The sequence below is a fragment of the Heterodontus francisci genome, chromosome 37 (genome assembly GCF_036365525.1).
Source record: "Heterodontus francisci isolate sHetFra1 chromosome 37, sHetFra1.hap1, whole genome shotgun sequence".
Taxonomy (NCBI): domain Eukaryota; kingdom Metazoa; phylum Chordata; class Chondrichthyes; order Heterodontiformes; family Heterodontidae; genus Heterodontus; species Heterodontus francisci.
In genome coordinates, this window is record NC_090407.1 from 28,906,810 (window position 1) to 28,926,963 (window position 20,154).

Consider the following 20,154-nt stretch of genomic DNA (forward strand, 5'->3'; position numbering starts at 1 on the left):
GAGGCTGCCCTGCGCCGAGAGACTGATGGCTTCACCGTCAGTGATGGGCGCTGTCAATGTAGATAGGGAAACGAGAGGGCACCTCAAGATGGAGGCACCCTCAAGACTTTTTAAATAAAACTGGCCACAGTTGCCAGCCCGTTTAAGTGGAGGGAGAACCCCTCCACAGGATGGCTCGTGGCCATCTCGCAATTGTGGCCACTGGGTGGGGTGGAGTTGGGTTTAAAATGCTAGATGAACGCTGCCCTCCCACCCAGGTCTGCCGCAGGGAGGCTGCTTCCATTCATTGGCTGGAATTCAGCCTCAGTGTGGGGGGTGGGCGGGGGGCCTGGCTGCTAACTGGAAAATTCCAGACAGCTTCTGACAAGTGCCCTCAATGGACAATTTAATTGGTCTAATTGGCACTGGCGGGTGAGTAGCTGTCACCAGCCCCACCACCACCACCACACCCCCGCCCCGGTTGAGCCTCAATGAAAATTGCCCTGAGGCAGTACCATGCCGGCAGAGTGGCCCGCTGCCTGGTAGTGGGAAATTTCGGCCTTTCCCGCCTCAGTTCCTGCTTCCACATCCCATTGAGATTTCTGCCCTGGGGATTTTTGAATTGTCAAATTGAAAGACTATCTCTGCCTTTTTGGTTTTATCCATCTCTCTTTGGGCGATGCTGTAAAATGGGACAGTATCAAACCAGCCATCCATTATATAGCACACCCAGCTTTCCATTTTATTGATTTGGTGACCATTTTACACCATTATTCAAAGTTAAAATGACTGCCTGTACATGTGAGAGATAAAGAGAAGATAGTTACTCTAACATTATCTCTTTATACTTCTGTCACTTTTTCTCTCACACACATGCATAATACACCTCCCTCTTTGAATTGTCTTGATTGGCCTTCTTTTCACTTTCGTTCTTGGCCATCTTGTTTCTTTGAACACAGTTAACTTCAGAAATTTGGCCTGGAATACTTGCATATTGTTGAGTTTTACAGGGAGCAGTGCTGCATTTAACATCTGAGCCATCCAAGTAGCAGTGTAGCACTTTCTAAAACAGCAGAAACTAAATGGAACAATATCCTGTCTGGGGTCTCCATTGGCAATGAAATCACTTCCTTATCTAACATAACCCTGCAAAGACACAGGAGAATGACCATCTATTTCTAAATAGACAGGGACTGGGAAGCCCACCTCCCCACCGCAGAATCACAGAGACGAGGAGAGTGTGTGAACAATGTGAGAATCAGGCAATTAACCTCTCACTCCCAAGTGTTTGAATGTTAACCCTAATCCCACGTCCTGCCAACTCGAAACATGTAGGAAAATCTGTCAGCTTCCGATACATAATTTTTGTAATCCTCAAATGACTCATTTTAATAATCAGTTACAATGTGGTGTAAAAGTTAAAATTGTGTGGGAAATGAGTCTAAAAATGAGAAGGTGAAATATACATGGCTTCTGATAGCCTATTTGCAGCAGCCTGGGGATTAGTGCAAGGGCTAGTCGGAGTCAGTCAATTTTACAAGGGGCTGGTTAATGGGAATTGACTCAAACGCTGGGAGAGAATGTGCAGGTTTAACAGAGATAAGCAGGCTCTGTGATTACACGGAATATTGTCAGCACTGTGTATTTAATATTGAAATGACAGCATCACTAGCGGATTAAATAGCATCAAGGCTCTGAACTCTGAGAAACACCCCTTTTGGATTCTAGCCTTGCCTGTATGACCTTACTGTCACTTCCATAATAAGGGAGTCTCCAACAACCAGGCACATTTCTCTCCGTCAGATTAGTTTAGGATTATTCAGTGAGCAAATTGACACCTTCTTCATTTAAATGATAGTTTTTATTCATAAGTTTAAAAAAGGGACCTGATTCTCTTTTTAGCGCAATTAGAAACATCTCGTCCATTCTCCATTTTTTTCCTCTGCCGATGCAACAAAAATATGAACAGATCGCTTTTCACCATGTTTGAAGATGAACTATGCTGAACAATGGTACACCTGTATTCTGTTACACAGGACAATTGACTTGAATGGAACTCTGAATCTTAGTCTGGATTTCAGTGTGGGGGAGGAGTTGCTGAGCAAAGTGCTGTCAATACTGTTTACTCTTTGCAGTAATCGCACCCCCAGACCTCAACAGTGTCCTTCCTATTGCTCCTAATTTCCTCCCCTTCTCTCCCTAAAGCACTGACCTTTGCTGAGAATCAGTGCTGTGGGTGGCAGCACGTCTCACCCAATCTTTATGTGTGAGCCTGGAGAATGAGTGCCGGCAGGCTGTTTGATAGAGGGAGGCAGCACAGTTGAGCCCTATCTGATCCTCACCCATTGAGCATCTCTGAGGGATTCACTGGGTCGTGATCTGGATGGGGACTCTGGAATTTCCTTTCTTCAGCATAGAAGGACATTGAGATCAGCTAAATCAGCACAGGGTGGGAACTGGCCAGATCCATTTGCAGACTTGATACTCTTACATACTGTGACATATCTGCTCATCAATGACCCATCTTGAATGTTTTACTTGCAATTAAAACAAGAGGGGGGAAAAATCGTTGATTTCAATGGGATGTTTATCCATTGTGTGCAGATGTGGGCCAAAGGATTAACACTGACCTGGGAGGGTGTGTGTCTAACATCCAGTTATTAGATCCGTGAGTCTTCGACTTGCAAAAATTTTAAAGGCCCCGGGCTACCTATAATTATCAGAGACTATCCTGGTGGAACCTGATAACTCTGTGTATCTCATGAATTTCAAGTGTGAATGATTAATGCTTTTGTAAATGGGAAATGGGATCCAGGCATCCAATTGCACAGACATTCAGCATCAATTTTTGTGGGAATGTGCCAATGGTGTTGGATGTTGAGTATTCTTGGCATCTGAGACTTGTACAGCAGCCGAGCACAAGTGCGGCCCCTCACCGAATTCACTGCTGTCATTTGGGTGCGCGCAGACCCCTGGGGACTGGTAGAACCAAGTCCTCTGCCATCCCAGTTGAGACAGTAACCCCCCCCCCCCACTGACTCCTACCTGCAGGAAGCCCTCCAAGTATAAAGTGGCCATTCATTAAGTATGATCCAAAATTATATTAAAGGCAGCATGCTCAAAATTCCTGGGATTCTGCTCCGCTGGCAAAACCATTCACCCCAGACCCATGCCAGAGATCCCATCCCAAATCCTGTAGTGGAGTCATTTACACAACCAGGGCAGGTGGATTGCATCTGTAAGGGTGTTCCAACAGTACAGGTACATAGAAACAGGGATAGGCCATTCAGCCCCTCAAGCCTGTTTCACCATTCAATTAGATCATGGCAGACCTGTACCTGAACTCTATTTACCTGCCTTGGTTCTACACCCCTTCGTACCGTTTACTAACAAAAATCTATCAATATCAGTTTTGAAATTTTCCATTAACTCCCTAGCCTCAGCAGCTTTTGGGGGAAGAGAGGCCCAGATTTCCACCTCTGATCTCCATCACCTGAAGGTAGACCATGCCCAAAGCTGCTTCACTGGGGGATCCAAGACGTGTCTTTGGGACAAAGTAACAAAAAGCTGAAAAATCTACAGCTCTGAAGTAAGCCATGCATTATTGTGAAAAAGGTCATTAATCCCCTCCAGGATCAATTATCTTCCTCTCAGTGGGTCTGGGGCCTTTCCTGGGGTTCCAGTGGTACACACACCAGCTCTCAGCTGGCCTAAGTTCTGCTGGGACCTATTAAGGGTAGAATGAGTGGAATTTTCCAGGCACACCAGGATCTCAACCAGACTTTCTCCCTTGCCGTAGGGAGTGCAGGAAGATCTGTCCAAAGTTCTCTTTCCCCACCTCCCTCCCAGCCCCACTAATGGGATTTAAACTGCTAGTGCAAAGAAGATATCTTCCTGGCATAACTAGGATCTGCCCCAAATTCCTGGCCCTCTCTAGGTGGAAATCTTGCCTTTGGCTCTCTCCCATCTGAAGGAGTTTAAGACCAAAATGCTGAGTTCATTGCAAATGAGAATTGTGGCCTTAATTCAATATGCAAAGGTCCCAGCTGGGTTCGTGACAAAGCAACTTTAGCTCAGTTGGCAGCACTCTTACGTCTTACTCAGAAGGTTGTGGGTTCAAGTCTTACTCCAGCAGTTAAGATCAAAAATCTAGGCTGACACTCTAGTACAGTAGTTAGGGAGTGCTGCACTGTCAGAGATGCCATCTTTCAGATGAGATTTTAAACCAAGGCTCTGTCTGCCCTTTCACGTGAATGTAATTGATCCTACAGCACTAATTCAAAGAAGGGCAGGGGAATTATCACTGGTGTCCTGGACAATATTTATCCTTCAATCAACATCCCGCAAACAGGTTAGCTAGTTGTTATTGCTGTTTGTGGGAGCTTGCAGTGTGCAACTTGGCTGCTACGTTTCCTACATTACAATAGTAACTACACTTCAAAAGTACTTCATTGGCTGTAAAGCACTTCAGAACATTGTGAAAGGCACTATATAAAGAAGTCGTCCTTTTTTTTCTTTTAATGTATTAAGTGCTGGTATGGGTAACAAAAGCTTCACCTGGCTCATGGCCACCTGGAATCAAATCAACATGAATGGCATCAAACGATATTTTTGACAATATAGACATCACGGCCAGCTTGATCCTTCTCTCCTGTTTACACTCCAGTGGGTTATTGGGGAGGTGATTGCGACTAGGTGAAAGTACTAATGAGCTGGAGCTCCATACAGTTTTAAAACAAATGAAAATAGCTGCTTACGAGGGTGGTGGAAGCAGAGACAATCAATGATTTCAAAATGAAATTGGATGGGCACTTGATGGGGAAAAAAATGCAGGGCTATGGGGACAGAGCAGGGGGAATGGGATTGACTGGATTGCTTGACAGAAAGTCATCATGGCCACATCCATGTCCTGAAAACCTGAGCTCAGGACAAGCCCAATTTGTGGTAAGGGCCCTCAAAGTGGTGTTAGGCCCATCATTAGCATCCAACAAGGGGCCTGATATCTGTTTTAGGTGGTTGCCCTGGACGCCTAAAAAAATCTCCTGACCCAATGTTTATCAGGCTTCCTTGAGGACAGGATGTTGTGTCCCGAAATTGTTACTGCTTGTGCAGTTGTATAGCAGATGCAATTCGTACCGTTTATAATACCTCAGTCTATTTAGATCACAAGTTGAGATCAACTAATCCAGCCTAGGCTGGGGATTGAAGCTAAGGCTTTGCTGATCCGTACCGTTTAGTGATTCACTGTGTAGTGTATTTATCCACTGAGCCAGTGCAGCTGATATCCATGGTTTGACACTAAAGTGGCTTGCACATATATTTTACAAGAGGTTATGAGTGTCAGTTTGTCTCTGGGCTACTTCTGCCTCTGTGAAAGAAGCTTAATCTAGGGTGATGGTTTACTGCAGGACCAAGGCACTGCCACACGATCAAAGGCACTGTCAGCCCATTCAGATGGGTGTTAAGAGATCCCAATGCGCTATTTGAAGAGCAGGCAGTTCTCTCGAGCACATGGCCAAGATTCAACTGCGAACCACCACCACCAGCAGAGCAGATTAATCGGTGCTCAACTCATTTTCTGTTTGTGGGATCTTGCTGTGTGTAAATCGGCTGCTCAGTTTGCCTGCACAACAACACTGACTGCATTGTAAAGCACTTTGGGACGTTCCTGAGGATATGAAAGGCATTATATAAGTGCAAGGTCATTCTTTATTGTCCAAATTTCCAGGTCACTAGAATTATGCCAGGCATTTGTAAAGGACATACACACAACGGACATAGAATAAACAGTGTAAAATAATCCTGCAATACCGCTGATCTTTTATTTGGAAAAGGCTTTAGTATCTCAGTCATGCTTGCCATACTGCAGGGTAATGGATCTTCTCCGCTTGAAGAAATTGGTGCAATAACCTCACTATTTAAAAACTAACTCCACAGAACACTCTCCCATCAGCTTGTATAATCGTGACCATAAAATGGAGATAGACTGCTGTACAGCTCAAGAAATATTCATTAGCTACTGAACACTGATAGAATAGTCTCCACAGAAACATTAAGGAGCTTATTCAATTAGAACACTCTCCTTTTACTCCTGGGATATGGTTTTCAATCCATCTTAGACTGATGGGCTGGAAGTCTCCTCCCCCTGCTGGCTGTAAGATTGTTGTGTGAAACGATCTGGGGCAAAAGCGGCAATAACTGACTTTCCGATAATGTTATGACACTACCACATGCCAGCATATCCATTAATTCTGGAGCCTGTTGCTGTAATAAACCTGCAACGATTTTAACATTTTGGAGGGGGTGGGAAACTGAATGGTACAACAGCTTAGGATGCATTTACACATAGTTGCAGGCTTTAGTAGCAGCTACACTGTAAATGCAGCTCGAATTCACTGATAGGACCTGATACTGCAACAAAGTGGACTGCGAGTCCCTGGGGGCAAGGTGTTTCACTGCCCTTTGCTTTGGATTCAGTTTGAGCCTTCAGACCCTGTTTAGCTTCCAATTGGTGTTGCTGTGAAGTGATTTTGGCCTTGCACTGACATTAAACCAGTGAACATACTGAGCTAGCGGAACCCAGACTGGCACTGTGACAGGGGGGCACACACAGCTTGGACCAGGCCATCGTCAGGAATTTCTTTTCCATATTCCTCAGGGAACAGAGGGGAAACTTGAATAAGGTAATCGATCCCTCTGGATGTCTGTACTTGACACCTCCAGAAGATCCACAACAGACCCCTAGCCTGCCCTCAGAAGGCGATGGACTTGCTGGATCTATTGGGGTGAGCCAAGTGGACGTCCCAGGGAAGCCCAAGAATGCCCCGGAACAATGCCCCAAAACTGCCATTTCCACAACTGAAGCAGGCAGAAGAAACCCCCATCACTCCTGGCTTGGGATGTCTGTGGCAACCTTTGAGGAGAAGAAACTAAGTGGGTCCAACTTTCACCCCAAAATGTGAGCCCGCCCCCAGTAATTGCATCCAGTTTCCCCCACCTCCACATTTTTAACTTTTTCAGGTTTAATACAATATTACACCCCATAAATGTTTTGGATTGACAGACCTTGATTATTTGACCTGTGAACTTTATCTGTTGCTCTTCACTGTGCTGTTGCCCTCACCCCTTTGTTCTGGTCAGTTCTAAAAAAGACCTTCCCTGACGCTTACTTTGTTGGTTTAAAGAAGACAATCTTGCTCAAACTTTAACCTCCCCTTCTCAGTCACCGAATTTAATCCTTTTCTTTTTCATCCCTGGAGAATTTGTACTGAAATGCCATGAAGTAAGTCCAGAGCCTCACTATTACCTAACACATGCTCCAACACTATCTGCTCAGCAGGTTAACTGTGCATGTAAACTGCTATGTCCAAGGGGCACAGAGTTGCAGGTAATGAATCATAAAAAGTTACGGTACAGAAGCTGTCTGGAAGGATAATGCCATGCATCATTAATCTCCTCGCATTTACTTCTTCAGATACAAATCCTCATTTGACTCACTCTTTGTTGAGAAGCGAGCAGTTTCTTGCATGAAGCTTCACTCAAAATTGCTGCAAGAATGGCAGAAGTCGAACTGAACCAACCCTTAGAAACTATAGGGCACACAGTTCTGTATTCTATGGGGGGGGTCTTGACAGGGTGGATGTGGAAAGGATGTTTCCCCTTGTGGCAGAATCTAGAACTAGGGGTCATTGTTTAAAAAAAGGGGGTTGCCCATTTAAGACAGAGATGAGGAGAATTTTTTTCTCTCTGAGGGTCATGAGTCTTTGGAATTCTCTTCCTCAAAAGGCGGTGGAAGCAGAATCTTTGAATATTTTTAAGGTAGAGATAGACAGATTCTTGATAAGCAAGGGGGTGGAAGGTTATCGGGGGTAGGTGGAAATGTGGAGTAATCAGTTCAGCCATGAACTTATTGAACGGCGGTGCAGGCTCGAAGAGCCGAGTGGCCTACTCCTGCTCCTAATTCGTATGTTCATATTAGTCGGGCCCTTTCATGTGCTAAATTGAAGCTTGAATACTCCTGTCGTGCAATAGCATTCCCATGCCTTCATTTGATGGACAGCATCAGCATTGAATCTCAGCCAGGCCACATCTCATAATAAAACAGGCCATGAACGGGGCCCAGAGGCCAAATGGAGCAGCAATTCCTCCAACCCTCCCCCCACCCCCCCGGATCGCAGGTGAAGGGCAGGTGGCCTGCACTGTGACTTTAACTAACATAAGTTGACAATGGCTCTTAAAGAGCACTGTGAACCCTGACCTTTTTTTTATTCGTTCATGGGATGTGGGCATTGCTGGCCAGGCCAGCATTTATTGCCCATCCCTAATTGCCCTCAAGAAGGTGGTGGTGAGCTGCCTTCTTGAACCGCTGCAGTCCTTGGGGTAGGTACACCCACAGTGCTGTTCGGAAGAGAGTTCCAGGATTTTAACCCAGGGACAGTGAAGGAATGGTGATATAGTTCCAGGTCAGTGATGGATGAATGCCCCTCAGTCGGAGGCATGTTATTTTTCATCAGAGGAAAGAAATCATTTTTCTACTTCCTCTAAAGAATTCTGGGTAGAATATCACAAAGTGGCCAGGCAGTGCCATTTTGGCTGCTAAAAAAGTAATAAAGACTTGCTTTACTTTTGTGAAAATAATCCCTGATTCACAATACTTGGCAGAAAATTGTGCCAGCAAGTAATCTATTAAACCCAGCTGAGCTCTCCATTAATTCCTGCAGCTTCTTTATTCAATCCTACAAAAGAACGATACCCACTACTGAGGGAGTGAGTCTTAAGCCAATAGGGTCTCTTTTGAAGGAGGATTCTTTCTGAGGGCATTTTTAAAAGGAGAATCTTGCTGACAGAACCTTTTTAGAGGGAAGTTTCAAAGAGAAAATTTCAGAAATGAGACTTTAAATATCCCCAGAAATTTGCAGTAAAATAGATAATTCCTTCCCGTGCAGCTCAAATTATACAGTCATGTGAGTGCAGATGGTGCATAGAAAATACTTTGAAAGTTTATTTAAATTTGGAAACTTCTAAAAGTTCAGCAGAAATATTCACTGATCAAATAGTCACTGAACTGGAGGAAACAGCACATAGTTTATCTTCACATAAGCTGCAACTAGCAGTGCAGATTGTTCCTTCTTGTTGTTAACACATCCCTCGCACTGCGCAGACTGAGGATTGAACCTGAGAGTTTCTACATTTTGACTTTAGCCAAGGGAGACTGAGCTGTAGTTATTCTCTGGAGACGCGGAGACAAATGGCCTCCACCTGAACACAGACTATGGGGAATGTCCACTAGTTTCATATCCTGGTGCCAAAGGATGGATGCCTTTCTCTTGCTTCATTAGGTGCTCCAGAACGACAGACTTGGAGTTCTGTGTGGTTTCCCCATATGGTGTTCTGGTACTTTGTTCTTTGGCACCATTTCAGACAATCTGTGGCTTACATAGCAGATGGGCCTGTATGATTCTTTAGATAATGATGCTAGTTTTCAATGACTTCTGGTGGGAGTTGGTTCTGCGCACAAGACAACTTATTATAAGGGGATATCGTATGGACAGGAGCCTCACTTGATGGGAGGGCTGATAGGATGATCATGCGTGGACGGAAGTGGATCTGATTCATGACCCGGCTGATCATTAAAACTAGCAATGGGAAAATCAAGAGTGTGTGTGGGTGGTGGTGGGGTTGGGGGGGGGTGGTGGGTAGTGGAGAGACTAAATCATGTTCGCTGACCTCGGCACCCCAACTGCTTTGATCCACCCTCCCTGTCAAGTGAAGATCTGGACTGGGCATCTCCAAAAATCTGACCCTCTCTCCAAAGAGAAAGTGTAGCATGATTCATTCAGCCCCTGAGAGAGATGACAGGTCAATATTTCATCCCTCACGAGAACTGACAGCCGAAGCTTCTGTTACAGAGGGAAAAAGGAAACATTAAGCGTTCAAAGCCTAGATTTTTTACAGTGCATGTTAACATTGCATGAAAGAAGCTATACCAGGGTAATTATCAACCACCATACTTTGATAGCCTGGAATTTTTATTTATCTATTCTGACACTTTCCTTTAATTTCCCCCTTCTCTTTAAATTTCACATTTTGGTCATTGCTCCATTCTCATAGTGCCACGGGATCTTTTACACCCACTGCAGAAAGCAGACAGGGCCTCGGTTTAACATCTCAGCCGAAAGACAGCATCCCCAACAGTGCAGCACTCCCTCAGTACTGCACTGGAGTGTCAGCCTAGATTTTGTGCTGAAGTCTCTGGACTTGAGCCTACAACCATTTGACCCAGAGGTAAGACTGCTACCACTGAGCCACGGTTGACATCTATTGATTGCCTATCGCCCAAAACAAATTTCACCCCCTCGATCTTACTGTTATGTCTGTCTGTTTCATTCCCAACAGAATCTTCTCCTTGCAGATTATACACAGCCACCTGTTGTGTGACTCCAGTTATTTGAACAATCACGAAGTTACCAATAATAATGACTAATTACATTGATTTGCAAGTAATAACAGCTTGAAAAGCTTTGCACTTCAGATAATCTTCTACTGCAATTAAATGCCAGCAAGAAATAGTACAACAAAAAATTATTGATGACATTGAAGTCTCCTGATAAACAAATCTTGTGGAAAACTGGTGACTCAGTGTAAAGGAGTTTGAGTGCAGCAGAAATTATTTCTGTATCACTGACCTCCCCTTCACATGGCATAACATTGGACCAAGGCCTTTTATGTGGGACATCAATGAGTAGACTAAGAGAGGTAAGGAGATCCACAGCAAGAGGTCCTGGAAAAAAAGGTGGCGGAGTGGGAGATGGCTTAATGAGATTTGCTTTTAACACAAATGAGGATGCAAGGAGAAGGAAGGATGAAGTACTTGGAGCCTAGAAGCAACAAGCAGGATATGGGACAAGAATTCAAGTCTTGGATTCACTCGAGCATCTAGCATTCAGGGGAACAGTGACATGAAAGAGAAAAACAAGTTCCTTCGATATATTAATGTATGCTGTGACATCAGATCCAATATAATCTTTACGGGACAGACAATCATAATGACGATAATGAACTTGAAGAGGCAAATAATATATATGTAAGCAGGTGGCCAATCTTAGATTGTGAGCAAAGCGCTAAACAGATATGTCTAAAGTTCAGAAGTCTCTAGTAATTCTAGAGATCAGAATGTCCTGATGAAAGGCCATCCACTGAAACGTTAAGTCAGTTTCTCTCTCCACAGATGCTGCCAGACCTGTTGAGGATTTCCAGTATTTTCTGTTATTATGATTAAGTTTTGTTGAGCAGTGAAAGTGGGAAAATCTCCCAGTAAGAGCAACTAAAACTCTTTCAAAAGGGAGCAGATAGAAACATGGTTAAAAATGTGTTATAATTATTGAGGTTTAAGTTGGCTCACCCCTCCGAATATGGGCATGGGGATCGTGGTACATGGTCATTGAGATGCAGGCAACATGTTAAATTCTTGCTGTTTCAAATGATCGCGACATGGAGCCAGCACTAACCGTGCTGTTCACTGATTGCACGCCTTAGCAAGGGGCCTGATTTGGGGGTGTCTAGTGCTACTTAAAGGCAACTTGCACCTCTTAAAGGGGAGGTGCATTGTGGCTGCAACCAAGTGGTGGGGTTTTTTTGAAATGTGAATCTGGGCTGTAATACTTTGAGGAATGGCTAAACATGCAAGAGTGCGTGCACCAACTTTTTCTGAAAACGCACTGGAGGTCTTGGTGCAACAGATGGAGAGAAGGAGAGACATCCTGTATCTGCAGGGGGCCAGGAGGCCCTCCAACCATTTGCTCAGGAGGCAGTGGGAACAAGTAATGGCAGAGGTCAATGCCAGGAGTGTTGCTCCAAGAATGTAGATGCAATGCAGGAAGAAGTTTAACGATCTGACACGAGTTGTCAAGGTGAGTGTGTTCAATCTTCAAATGGCATATTCTACCAACTGCACCAATCGCCTCAACAATTCATAATACCCCCATCACCCACTTCCCAATAATCTGTATCAATTGGTACTCAACATTTCAGTCATTTGCTTTACCTCATCCTCCCACATTTAGCACAGCCTCACATCTACAACTCTCAGCTCACACACACTGGCAGCTATTCAACCATGACAGCCACATCACCCAAACATATTGCAGGATACACTTCCCTCTTTCTTGAAGGAGAAAGTGGCGCATAACTGGAAGAATCAGGAAATAACTGGAGGAGGACAAGCTTGCCTGCACGTTTTAACCACCATGGAGGAGACAGTTCAGGTCATCACGGGAAGGAGCATCACTGAGGCTGTGGCCACCAGCGGGGCCGGAGGGGTCGAATGATGAGGATATCTGCATACCTAATCCTCTTTCTCTCATCCCACCTCTCCGTCATCCAACAATCTCTTCTGCCTCAGAAGCTGCAGATGGTATAAACATGCACTTCTTACTTCTCCTCTCCCATCACCATACCACCTTTGACCCTTATATGGCAGACAAGCACTACAGGAATGCATAAGGGTGATTAGTTTAATTGTACATGCATTATGTAATGGTTGAATTTATAAAATTGGATTGAAATGTGCATTTTCTGGTGGTTTTATTTTTGTGCTGTTGGAAAAAGGATGATGTGATGGTCAGTGATAGAGGAAAGGTAAGGAGTGCGAGACTGTTGCTGAATGGGGAGGTGCGGTTGAGGTTACTGGTATTAATCATGTAGAGCCTGGGCAGAAAGGGGCTGTTTACATTGTTGTCTCCCCTCCTCTTCCTGTTCGTCCACTTCCTCAAGCTCCTGCTTCTCACCTGAGAGGGCTGTTTCCTCATAATGGCCAGGTTGTGCAGCATACTGCTACAAATCTTAATATCTGCTCAGCTGAGTACTGCAGGGGTCCTCTAAAGCAGTCCAGGCAGCACCTCACGAGGACACCAATGATGCGCTCTTTAATGTTCCTTGTAACAGCAAGGAACTCATTACATGCTTGTTATGCAAGTGTATGTGGGTTCTGGACCAGAATTATGAGCCATGTAATGAGTGGGTAACCCTTGTTGACCAGCAGCCAGCTTTTGACTTGCCATAATAATAAAAACAAAATACTGCGGATGCTGGAAATCTGAAATAAAAACAAGAAATGCTGGAACCACTCAGCAGGTCTGGCAGCATCTGTGGAAAGAGAAGCAGAGTTAACGTTTCGGGTCAGTGACCCTTCATCGGAACTTCATCGGACTTGCCATGGTGGGTCAAATACAGCTGGCACAGATTCCAGCCACAGAATGAAGGAATCGTGACTGCTGCCAGGATAACAGGCATTCATAACATGACAACATAAGAAATAGGAGCAGTAGACCACCATACGGCCACCTGAGCCTGCTCTGTCATTCAATACGATCATGGCTGATCTTCTGCCTCAACTCCACTTTCCCTGTCTATCTCAGCCTTAAATATATTCAACGATGTCAAGCCCCTTCAGAATCTTGTATGTTTCAATGAGATCACCTCTCATTCTTCTAAAAGCCAGAGAGTATGGGCACAACTTACTCAAGCTCTCATCATAGGACAACCCAGGAACTAATCTAGTGAACCTTCGATGTACTGCCTCCAATGCAAGTATATCCTTCCTTTAATATGAAGACCAAAACTGCACACAGTACTCCAGGTGTGGTCTCATCAAAGCCCTGTACAATTATAGCAAGACTTCCTTATTATAGTAATCAATCCCCTTGCAATAAAGGCCAACATGCCATTTGCTTCCTAATTGCTTGCTGTACCTGCATGCTAACTTTCAGTGTTGCTTGTACAAGTACATCCAAGTCCCTTGGAACATCAAAATTTACAAGTTTCATACCTTTTTAAAAATATTCTGTTTTTCTGTTCTTACTACCAAAGTGAATAATATCATACTTCCCCACATTATATTCCATCTGCCACCTTGTTGCCCATTCATTTAATCTGTCTATATTTCTTTGTCCTCCTCGCAGTTTACATTCCCACCTAGCTTTGCATCATCAGCAAACCTAGATGCATTACTCTCTGTCTTTTCATCTAAATCATTAATATAGATTGTAAATAGCTGGGGCCCCAGCACTGATATTGCAGCACTCCCCCAGTCACAACCTGCCAACTTGAAAATTCCCTATTTATCCCTAATCTTTGCTTCCTGTCCATTAACCAATCCTCTATCCATGACAATATATTACCTCTAACTCCACGAGTCATTATCTTGTGTATTAACCTTTTGTGTGGTACCTTATCAAGTGCCTTTTGGAAATCCAAGTATACTACATCTACTAGTTCTCCTTTATCTACCCTACCAGTTACATCCTCAAAAAACTTGAATAAGTTTGACAAACACGATTTCCCTTTTGTAAAACTATGTTGACTTTGTCTGATCATACTATAATTTTCTAAGTGCAGTGTTAAGACTTCCTTAATAATAGATTCCAGCATTTTTCCTGTGGTCACACACCAGCTGCACATTGAGGGAGTAAAATCCCTTTCGGTTGATAGAAGTGGCTGAGTTCATGAAGCAGATACAAGGCAGTGTGTGTGTCTTCAATGGCACCCAACACTGTGGGGAAGCCTCAATTTGAGCAAACACTTGTGCTTGCTCCACCTACTTGTCTCTGGCGAAAGGGAATGAGATTAAACTGTTTCTCTGTGTGGAGAGAACCTCAGTGACCTCCCTAATGAAGCAGTGCTTCTTAAACTACAAGATATTGCTTATATTTCCAGCAGCAGCCTGTAACGAGCCAGATGCGTAAAAGTTAAGAACCATGGTCACCTCGACAGCCATAGGCAGCGCTGTCCTTTCCCTGCTTTGAGGTTGCAATTGTGGCTGCAGTATTTGGCAGATGTAATTTTAAAGCATCGGTCCTCACTGAAATTGAGGTAAGAGAATTTTTCCCTGAAGACTTTTGGTGAATATGGCCATCTGCTGAGATCCCCTCCTCCTCCTCCCTCTTCTCGCAGCTTGCCCTGCTCTGCATGGCCTCTCTTCCTTCTCCCTCTTATGTTTAACTTACAAAGGAAGTTACCCATGTCTGGAAGCAATTTGTTTCAGCACAAACTTTTAAATGGACAAAAAAGTACTTCAGCACCGGCCAGACCACTACTCGTAGACCATTCAAACTTTAGCTAAGTATAGAAAAGTTCCAAAAACAAGTGCAATTGCATCAGCTATCAGAAGAAATAATCCAAGCACTAACCTGCAAGTAGTTCATGATCCCTTCAAATAGCACTGGTGGGGGTACCTTCATTCTGTTTAATGTTGTGTTCAGTTGTGTTCAGTTGAGAGAGGGCTGGAGTATGCAGTTGGCAGTGCTGGTGTCATATCAGCGTTACACCTTGATTCGTGTCATGATCTGTCTGCTCTGCATGCTGTGGTCATTGTCATTGGGTGCATGCCCTTTCCAAGAGGTGGTCCTATGCACTTCCCATTGGATGTGTATGTAAGCGTCTAAGACGCCATTTTTGAAAGTTAGGTGATAGTGTAGCACTACTAAATGGGTGCTACAGAGCCCAATTTCGCCTCCAATAGGTTGTGAATAGAGTGAGATGATCAATTTTTTTTATGGCATACAATGGTTTCTATGCTCTTGGGGTAGGGAACAACCTTTGAAGGACAGTCGGCCAAGGCTGAATCATGAATGCACAAGGATGGAAGGACATTCTGGATTTTGTGTGTCAATCTTTGGAGATCAGACAGTATTTATTCATAACTTGTCACGGGGCATTGAGGGGTGAGATTGGGAAGGTTGGATGAAGTCCATGTTTAGGTAGAATCTTCATGATAGAAAGAGTGAGTTTGAATGGGGTTGAATAGTTTAGTTTTTATCATATTTGGTTTTATCATATTTGGTTATACCATATTTGGTTAAATCTTTAGAATCATTGAATCATAGAAAGTTTAAGGCACAGAAAGAGGCCACTTAGCCCTTTGAGTATTAGTCCTTTGATAGTCAAGGCACAGTACAGTTGTATTTCTTAACTGTCTTAACTCCACTTTCTGTGACAGCCAACTTGGCATTCAAGTTAATGGGATGGATCCATCCAACAGATGCTGCATTAAGTTAAAAATGATAACTGTATGTTCATCCGAAACAGACTGAGATTGGTTAGAACCAATCTACAATAATCAATGCAGTTGCAGGCTGTGGATAACTACTTGAGAATGAGTTTGCATTCAGTGAGAATTATGGGACAAATATGCATTAGGTGCTCAGCTAGACCACCTGTCAGTGGTGAACTCAATAACATCCCGCTTCTTTATGTTTTCTAGTTTGACTGATGCACGGGATAACTCAATGTGAGAGTTACTCTGTAAGGCATAGCATATCTGTTTTGCAAATAATTAATCAATCTGTGCAACCAAGCATCCTTTACAATAAGGTATGGTTGTCAGCCAAGGGCTGTAATTCCCCCATAAACTATGCAATCTTGGCAATAGGAGAGCCACCCAGCAATCGATTTCAACTTGGGACCCTAGAGACTGTTAGACGGGCAGTTCCGATGACCTTTTCTTTAAAAGTGTTATTTAGGAGGCAAGAGGACGATTAAAGGAGAGTGAACAGAGAATAGAAAGAGCATTTGATATCCTGATTGCTCTGTTTAATTTATCACTGTTAGATCGGGCTCTTAAAGGCCTGAATATCAAAAGGCATGAATATCAATTACATGCTGACCAACATCATCACCAATTTATTGAGGTTCATCAGTAGCAGAACCAAATAATTACCATCACTCCAACGCAGCACAGTCTAAGGAAGAGATAACAATGCTACATTAACTTCCTTGCTTTCAAATCAGTTCTCTCCCTATCTCTGCTTTAGCCACTCTTGAATTGGGAACCTTCCCAGCACCAAGATCCAACTACAACTTTCTCTTATGTGACACCTTTCACACAGTAAACAGCCCAGGTGTTTCACAGATGTTGAACAATTACAAAAGAGTGGGGAGAAATGACTAAAAGCAGAGTCAAAGGGATAGGCTTGAAGGAGGCTTTTGAAGTTGGGGATTGAGATAACAAGGCAGATTAACTCAGGAATAGAGTTCGGGACTAACCATGTTCCCCACCAATGGTGGAGCAGGGAATGCACAGGCATTGGAAGACAAGAGAGCACAGACTAGGATGGATGACTGGAGCAAGTTGCAGAGGCAGGGTGGGGGCGAGGTAGGGAGCAATTTGTAAATGAGGAGGATTTTAAATTCAATGTGTGTTGAGGACAGGAAACCAATGGGAGGGGAAGCACCTTTCACAACCTCAGCACATCCCAAAACGCTTTACAGCCAATGATGTACTTTTGAAGTGTAGTCACACCAGGGCTAACTCCCCTGCTCTTTTTTGAAATGGTGTTATGGGATCTATTATAGCCACCTGTGAAGAAAGATGAGGCCTCCCTTTAACTTCTCATCTGAAAGATAGCAGCACTCATTCAGTGCTGCACTTAAGTGCCAGCCTAGATTTTTGCGCTCAAATCCTAGAGTGGGACTGGAACTGACAACCATCGGACACAGAGGTGACAGTGCTACCACTGAACCAGGGTTCATCATCTGTGTTGAGTATTGTGTTTCAGCTTATCTTAGATCAGCCAAATCTATGGTCATCTCACAGTGTGATATTCAATCAATAGCAGAAAAAGGGGAAATTGCTGACTGTTCAATACGTTTCATTTTGAAAGGAGGGCAGACTCGTGGTGCTGGCTGCCTCCGTTGGGAGTCCCATTCACAGAACACATTACTCAGTGGTTTTGATCGTCAGTCTCTCTGTTATTAAAAACATTTTGTTTTAAATTGCCTGAGCCAGTTCCTGCTCAGTGAATAACATGTTTTCCCAGAATAGTTTATTCTGCTCTCATAAGTCCTGCGTAGGTGTCAGAATTTTTATATTGCAATTTTCGTCGAAATCCCACTGGTCTGCCGTCACTCTCAGATCGAGAGCACGCGATGAAAGGGCTGGGGCCAAGGTGCAGGAGATCACCAAGGTTGAAAGGAATGGGGAAGAAAAATGAGGTGAACCATGAAATAGTATTTAGTCACCAGCAAGCTTTATTCTTAAAAGCCCAGTAGACTTGAATAAAAAAAAAGGATGTGCTAGCTGTGGCTCAGTTGGTATCATTCTCACCTCTGAGACGAGATTATGGATTCAAACCTCACTCCAGTGACTTGAGTGTATAATCTATTATTGAGGGAGGACTGTCGGAAGAGCCGTCTTTTGAATGAAACATTAAACCCAGGTCCCTTCAGTTCTCTTAGGTAGATGTAAAGATCAATAGCACTATTTCGAAGAACAGCAAGGGAGTTATCCCCAGAGTTCTGGCTAATATTTATCCCTCAATCAACATCACAAATAAAAAACATTATCTGGTCACGCTGTGCAAAAATTGGCTGCCACGTTTTCTACAGTACACTTCAAAAAATTACTTTCTTGGCCGCATTGGGATGTCCTGAGGTTTTGAAAGGTGCTATAAAAATGCAAGTCTTTTTTCCTTTGTTTTTGTATAAAGCAAGTCCGTTTTCTGTTTCAAGGTAAGGAGTTTCACAGTCTTGGAAAAGAATGGTCTGATACACGGATCCAGTGGGAATGCTACCAGATCGGCAGTGAGGTGGGCAGCCATGCTGGAAGGGAGTTACAATCCTGCACTGCTAATCTTCCTGTTAATTGGTGCTTCCTTCCAACATGGTATCAGTGGAATTACCTGCATACGCAGAAGAGGACCCATCACGTACAATCTACATGCTACAGAAGGTCTCTTGTTCCACCACAGGAACCCTTCTGATCTGTGATTGTCTTCGAATTTGCTCCCCATGCATAACAAAACAGAAGATCATCAACCCTGTGTTCTGTGAACTTACACATGACATTAAGGAAGACATGACCATACGCTTCCAGAAACTTCTTGCGGTTTGTCCTGTCATAGATCCCAACATGGCACTCGAAAGGCCCATTATCCAAAATACGGACTTCTGGAATTCTGTTTTTTTTTTAAAAGAAAGAAAAATATGGGAAAAATTAGATACATTTCACCAAATAAAAACATGATTCAATCCCACTTTAATACTAACATACAATAGGGGAAGTTCTCCGAACTGCTCTCTCAGTGGAGAATCAGGGAGCTGTAGGTGACCACCATCCAACCCAGGAACTGTATGTAACCTGGTACGTGGGTAAGTAGTGTGTGCAGCTAAAAGTGGTAAACAAGTCCACAGCTGGATCGCAGGACATGTGATGAGACAACAATGTGGCATAACAGAACTGCTGAAGGGGAAGTGGATGGACTAACACCTGCGAGGTCTGATGAAGGCATGTCTAATTTGCTGCTAAATTTGTAACAGACGTGCCATGTGGGCTGGTTGCTTGGCAGAGTGAGTAATGCCTTATTATCAGACAAGGGCTGGAGAATGGAGAACTAGCTATGCAATGTGATCGAAACTTGAGGGATGAGGCTACCAAAAATAAGCAGATGTCAAAACCGGTGAAAGGTTGACCAACTGTGGCTGACGTAGCGCAACCGCAGCGTTAGCAGCAGCTGACCAAGCAATCACTGTACATCGGGTAGTCAGGTCCGGCCCATCCCGAGCCGATCACGCAGGTAGCATGCACGGAACAGGGTATAAGAAAGCGTGCTGCAAAGTGCTGGGTAGCTAGCTCAGGACTAAGTAGTCTGATTAACTACTTGGAGAATCGGAAGGGGAGGACTGATCATCTGCACTATTCCGACTCTCGGATGAACCTAATTAACCTTGCTTACGTGGAAGCGTGAGTATAATCTCTGTTGAAGATAAGATTTTGAAACGCTGAATAAACGTGCTATGTGCGAACAATAATTTGGCAGTCTTGAATCGTTGATACCCAGAGTAAACCTCTGGACCAGTAGTGGGGATAGGCAACAGAGCACAGGTTGGGTAGAACCTTGTAGGTCCAACTGTAGCTGTGCTTCTTGTGAGTATAACTCCCCACTGGAAAAGCTGAGTGCGGATTACTCCGAATGTAGACTGAGAGAATAAAGTTAGTCTGGTCAGTAAAAGGGATGCACAGATGTGGAATAAAAGAGATGCCTTCATACTGAAGTCACGCCAGGTTACACTTGAATATTATAGCATTAAGTGACTCTATTTGTTTCACTATTTTTCAATAAATTTTGTGAGCATCAAAACAAGGGAATGAGGGTGCTGGGGAAATGGAACATTTTCGGCCTA

At 43.9% G+C, this 20,154-nt stretch overlaps 1 protein-coding gene across 2 annotated transcripts in view; it reads right to left on the reverse strand.

Annotated features, from left to right (window-relative positions):
• The window catches only part of igsf21a (immunoglobin superfamily, member 21a), a 275,559-nt gene that overhangs the window by 107,838 nt on the left and 147,567 nt on the right, over nucleotides 1-20,154 (reverse strand). For both annotated transcript variants that reach the window (XM_068017449.1, XM_068017448.1), the window contains exon 6: nucleotides 18,811-18,929. In XM_068017449.1, coding sequence (XP_067873550.1) covers nucleotides 18,811-18,929 — 119 coding nt within the window. The remainder of the gene's footprint in view (nucleotides 1-18,810; nucleotides 18,930-20,154) is intronic.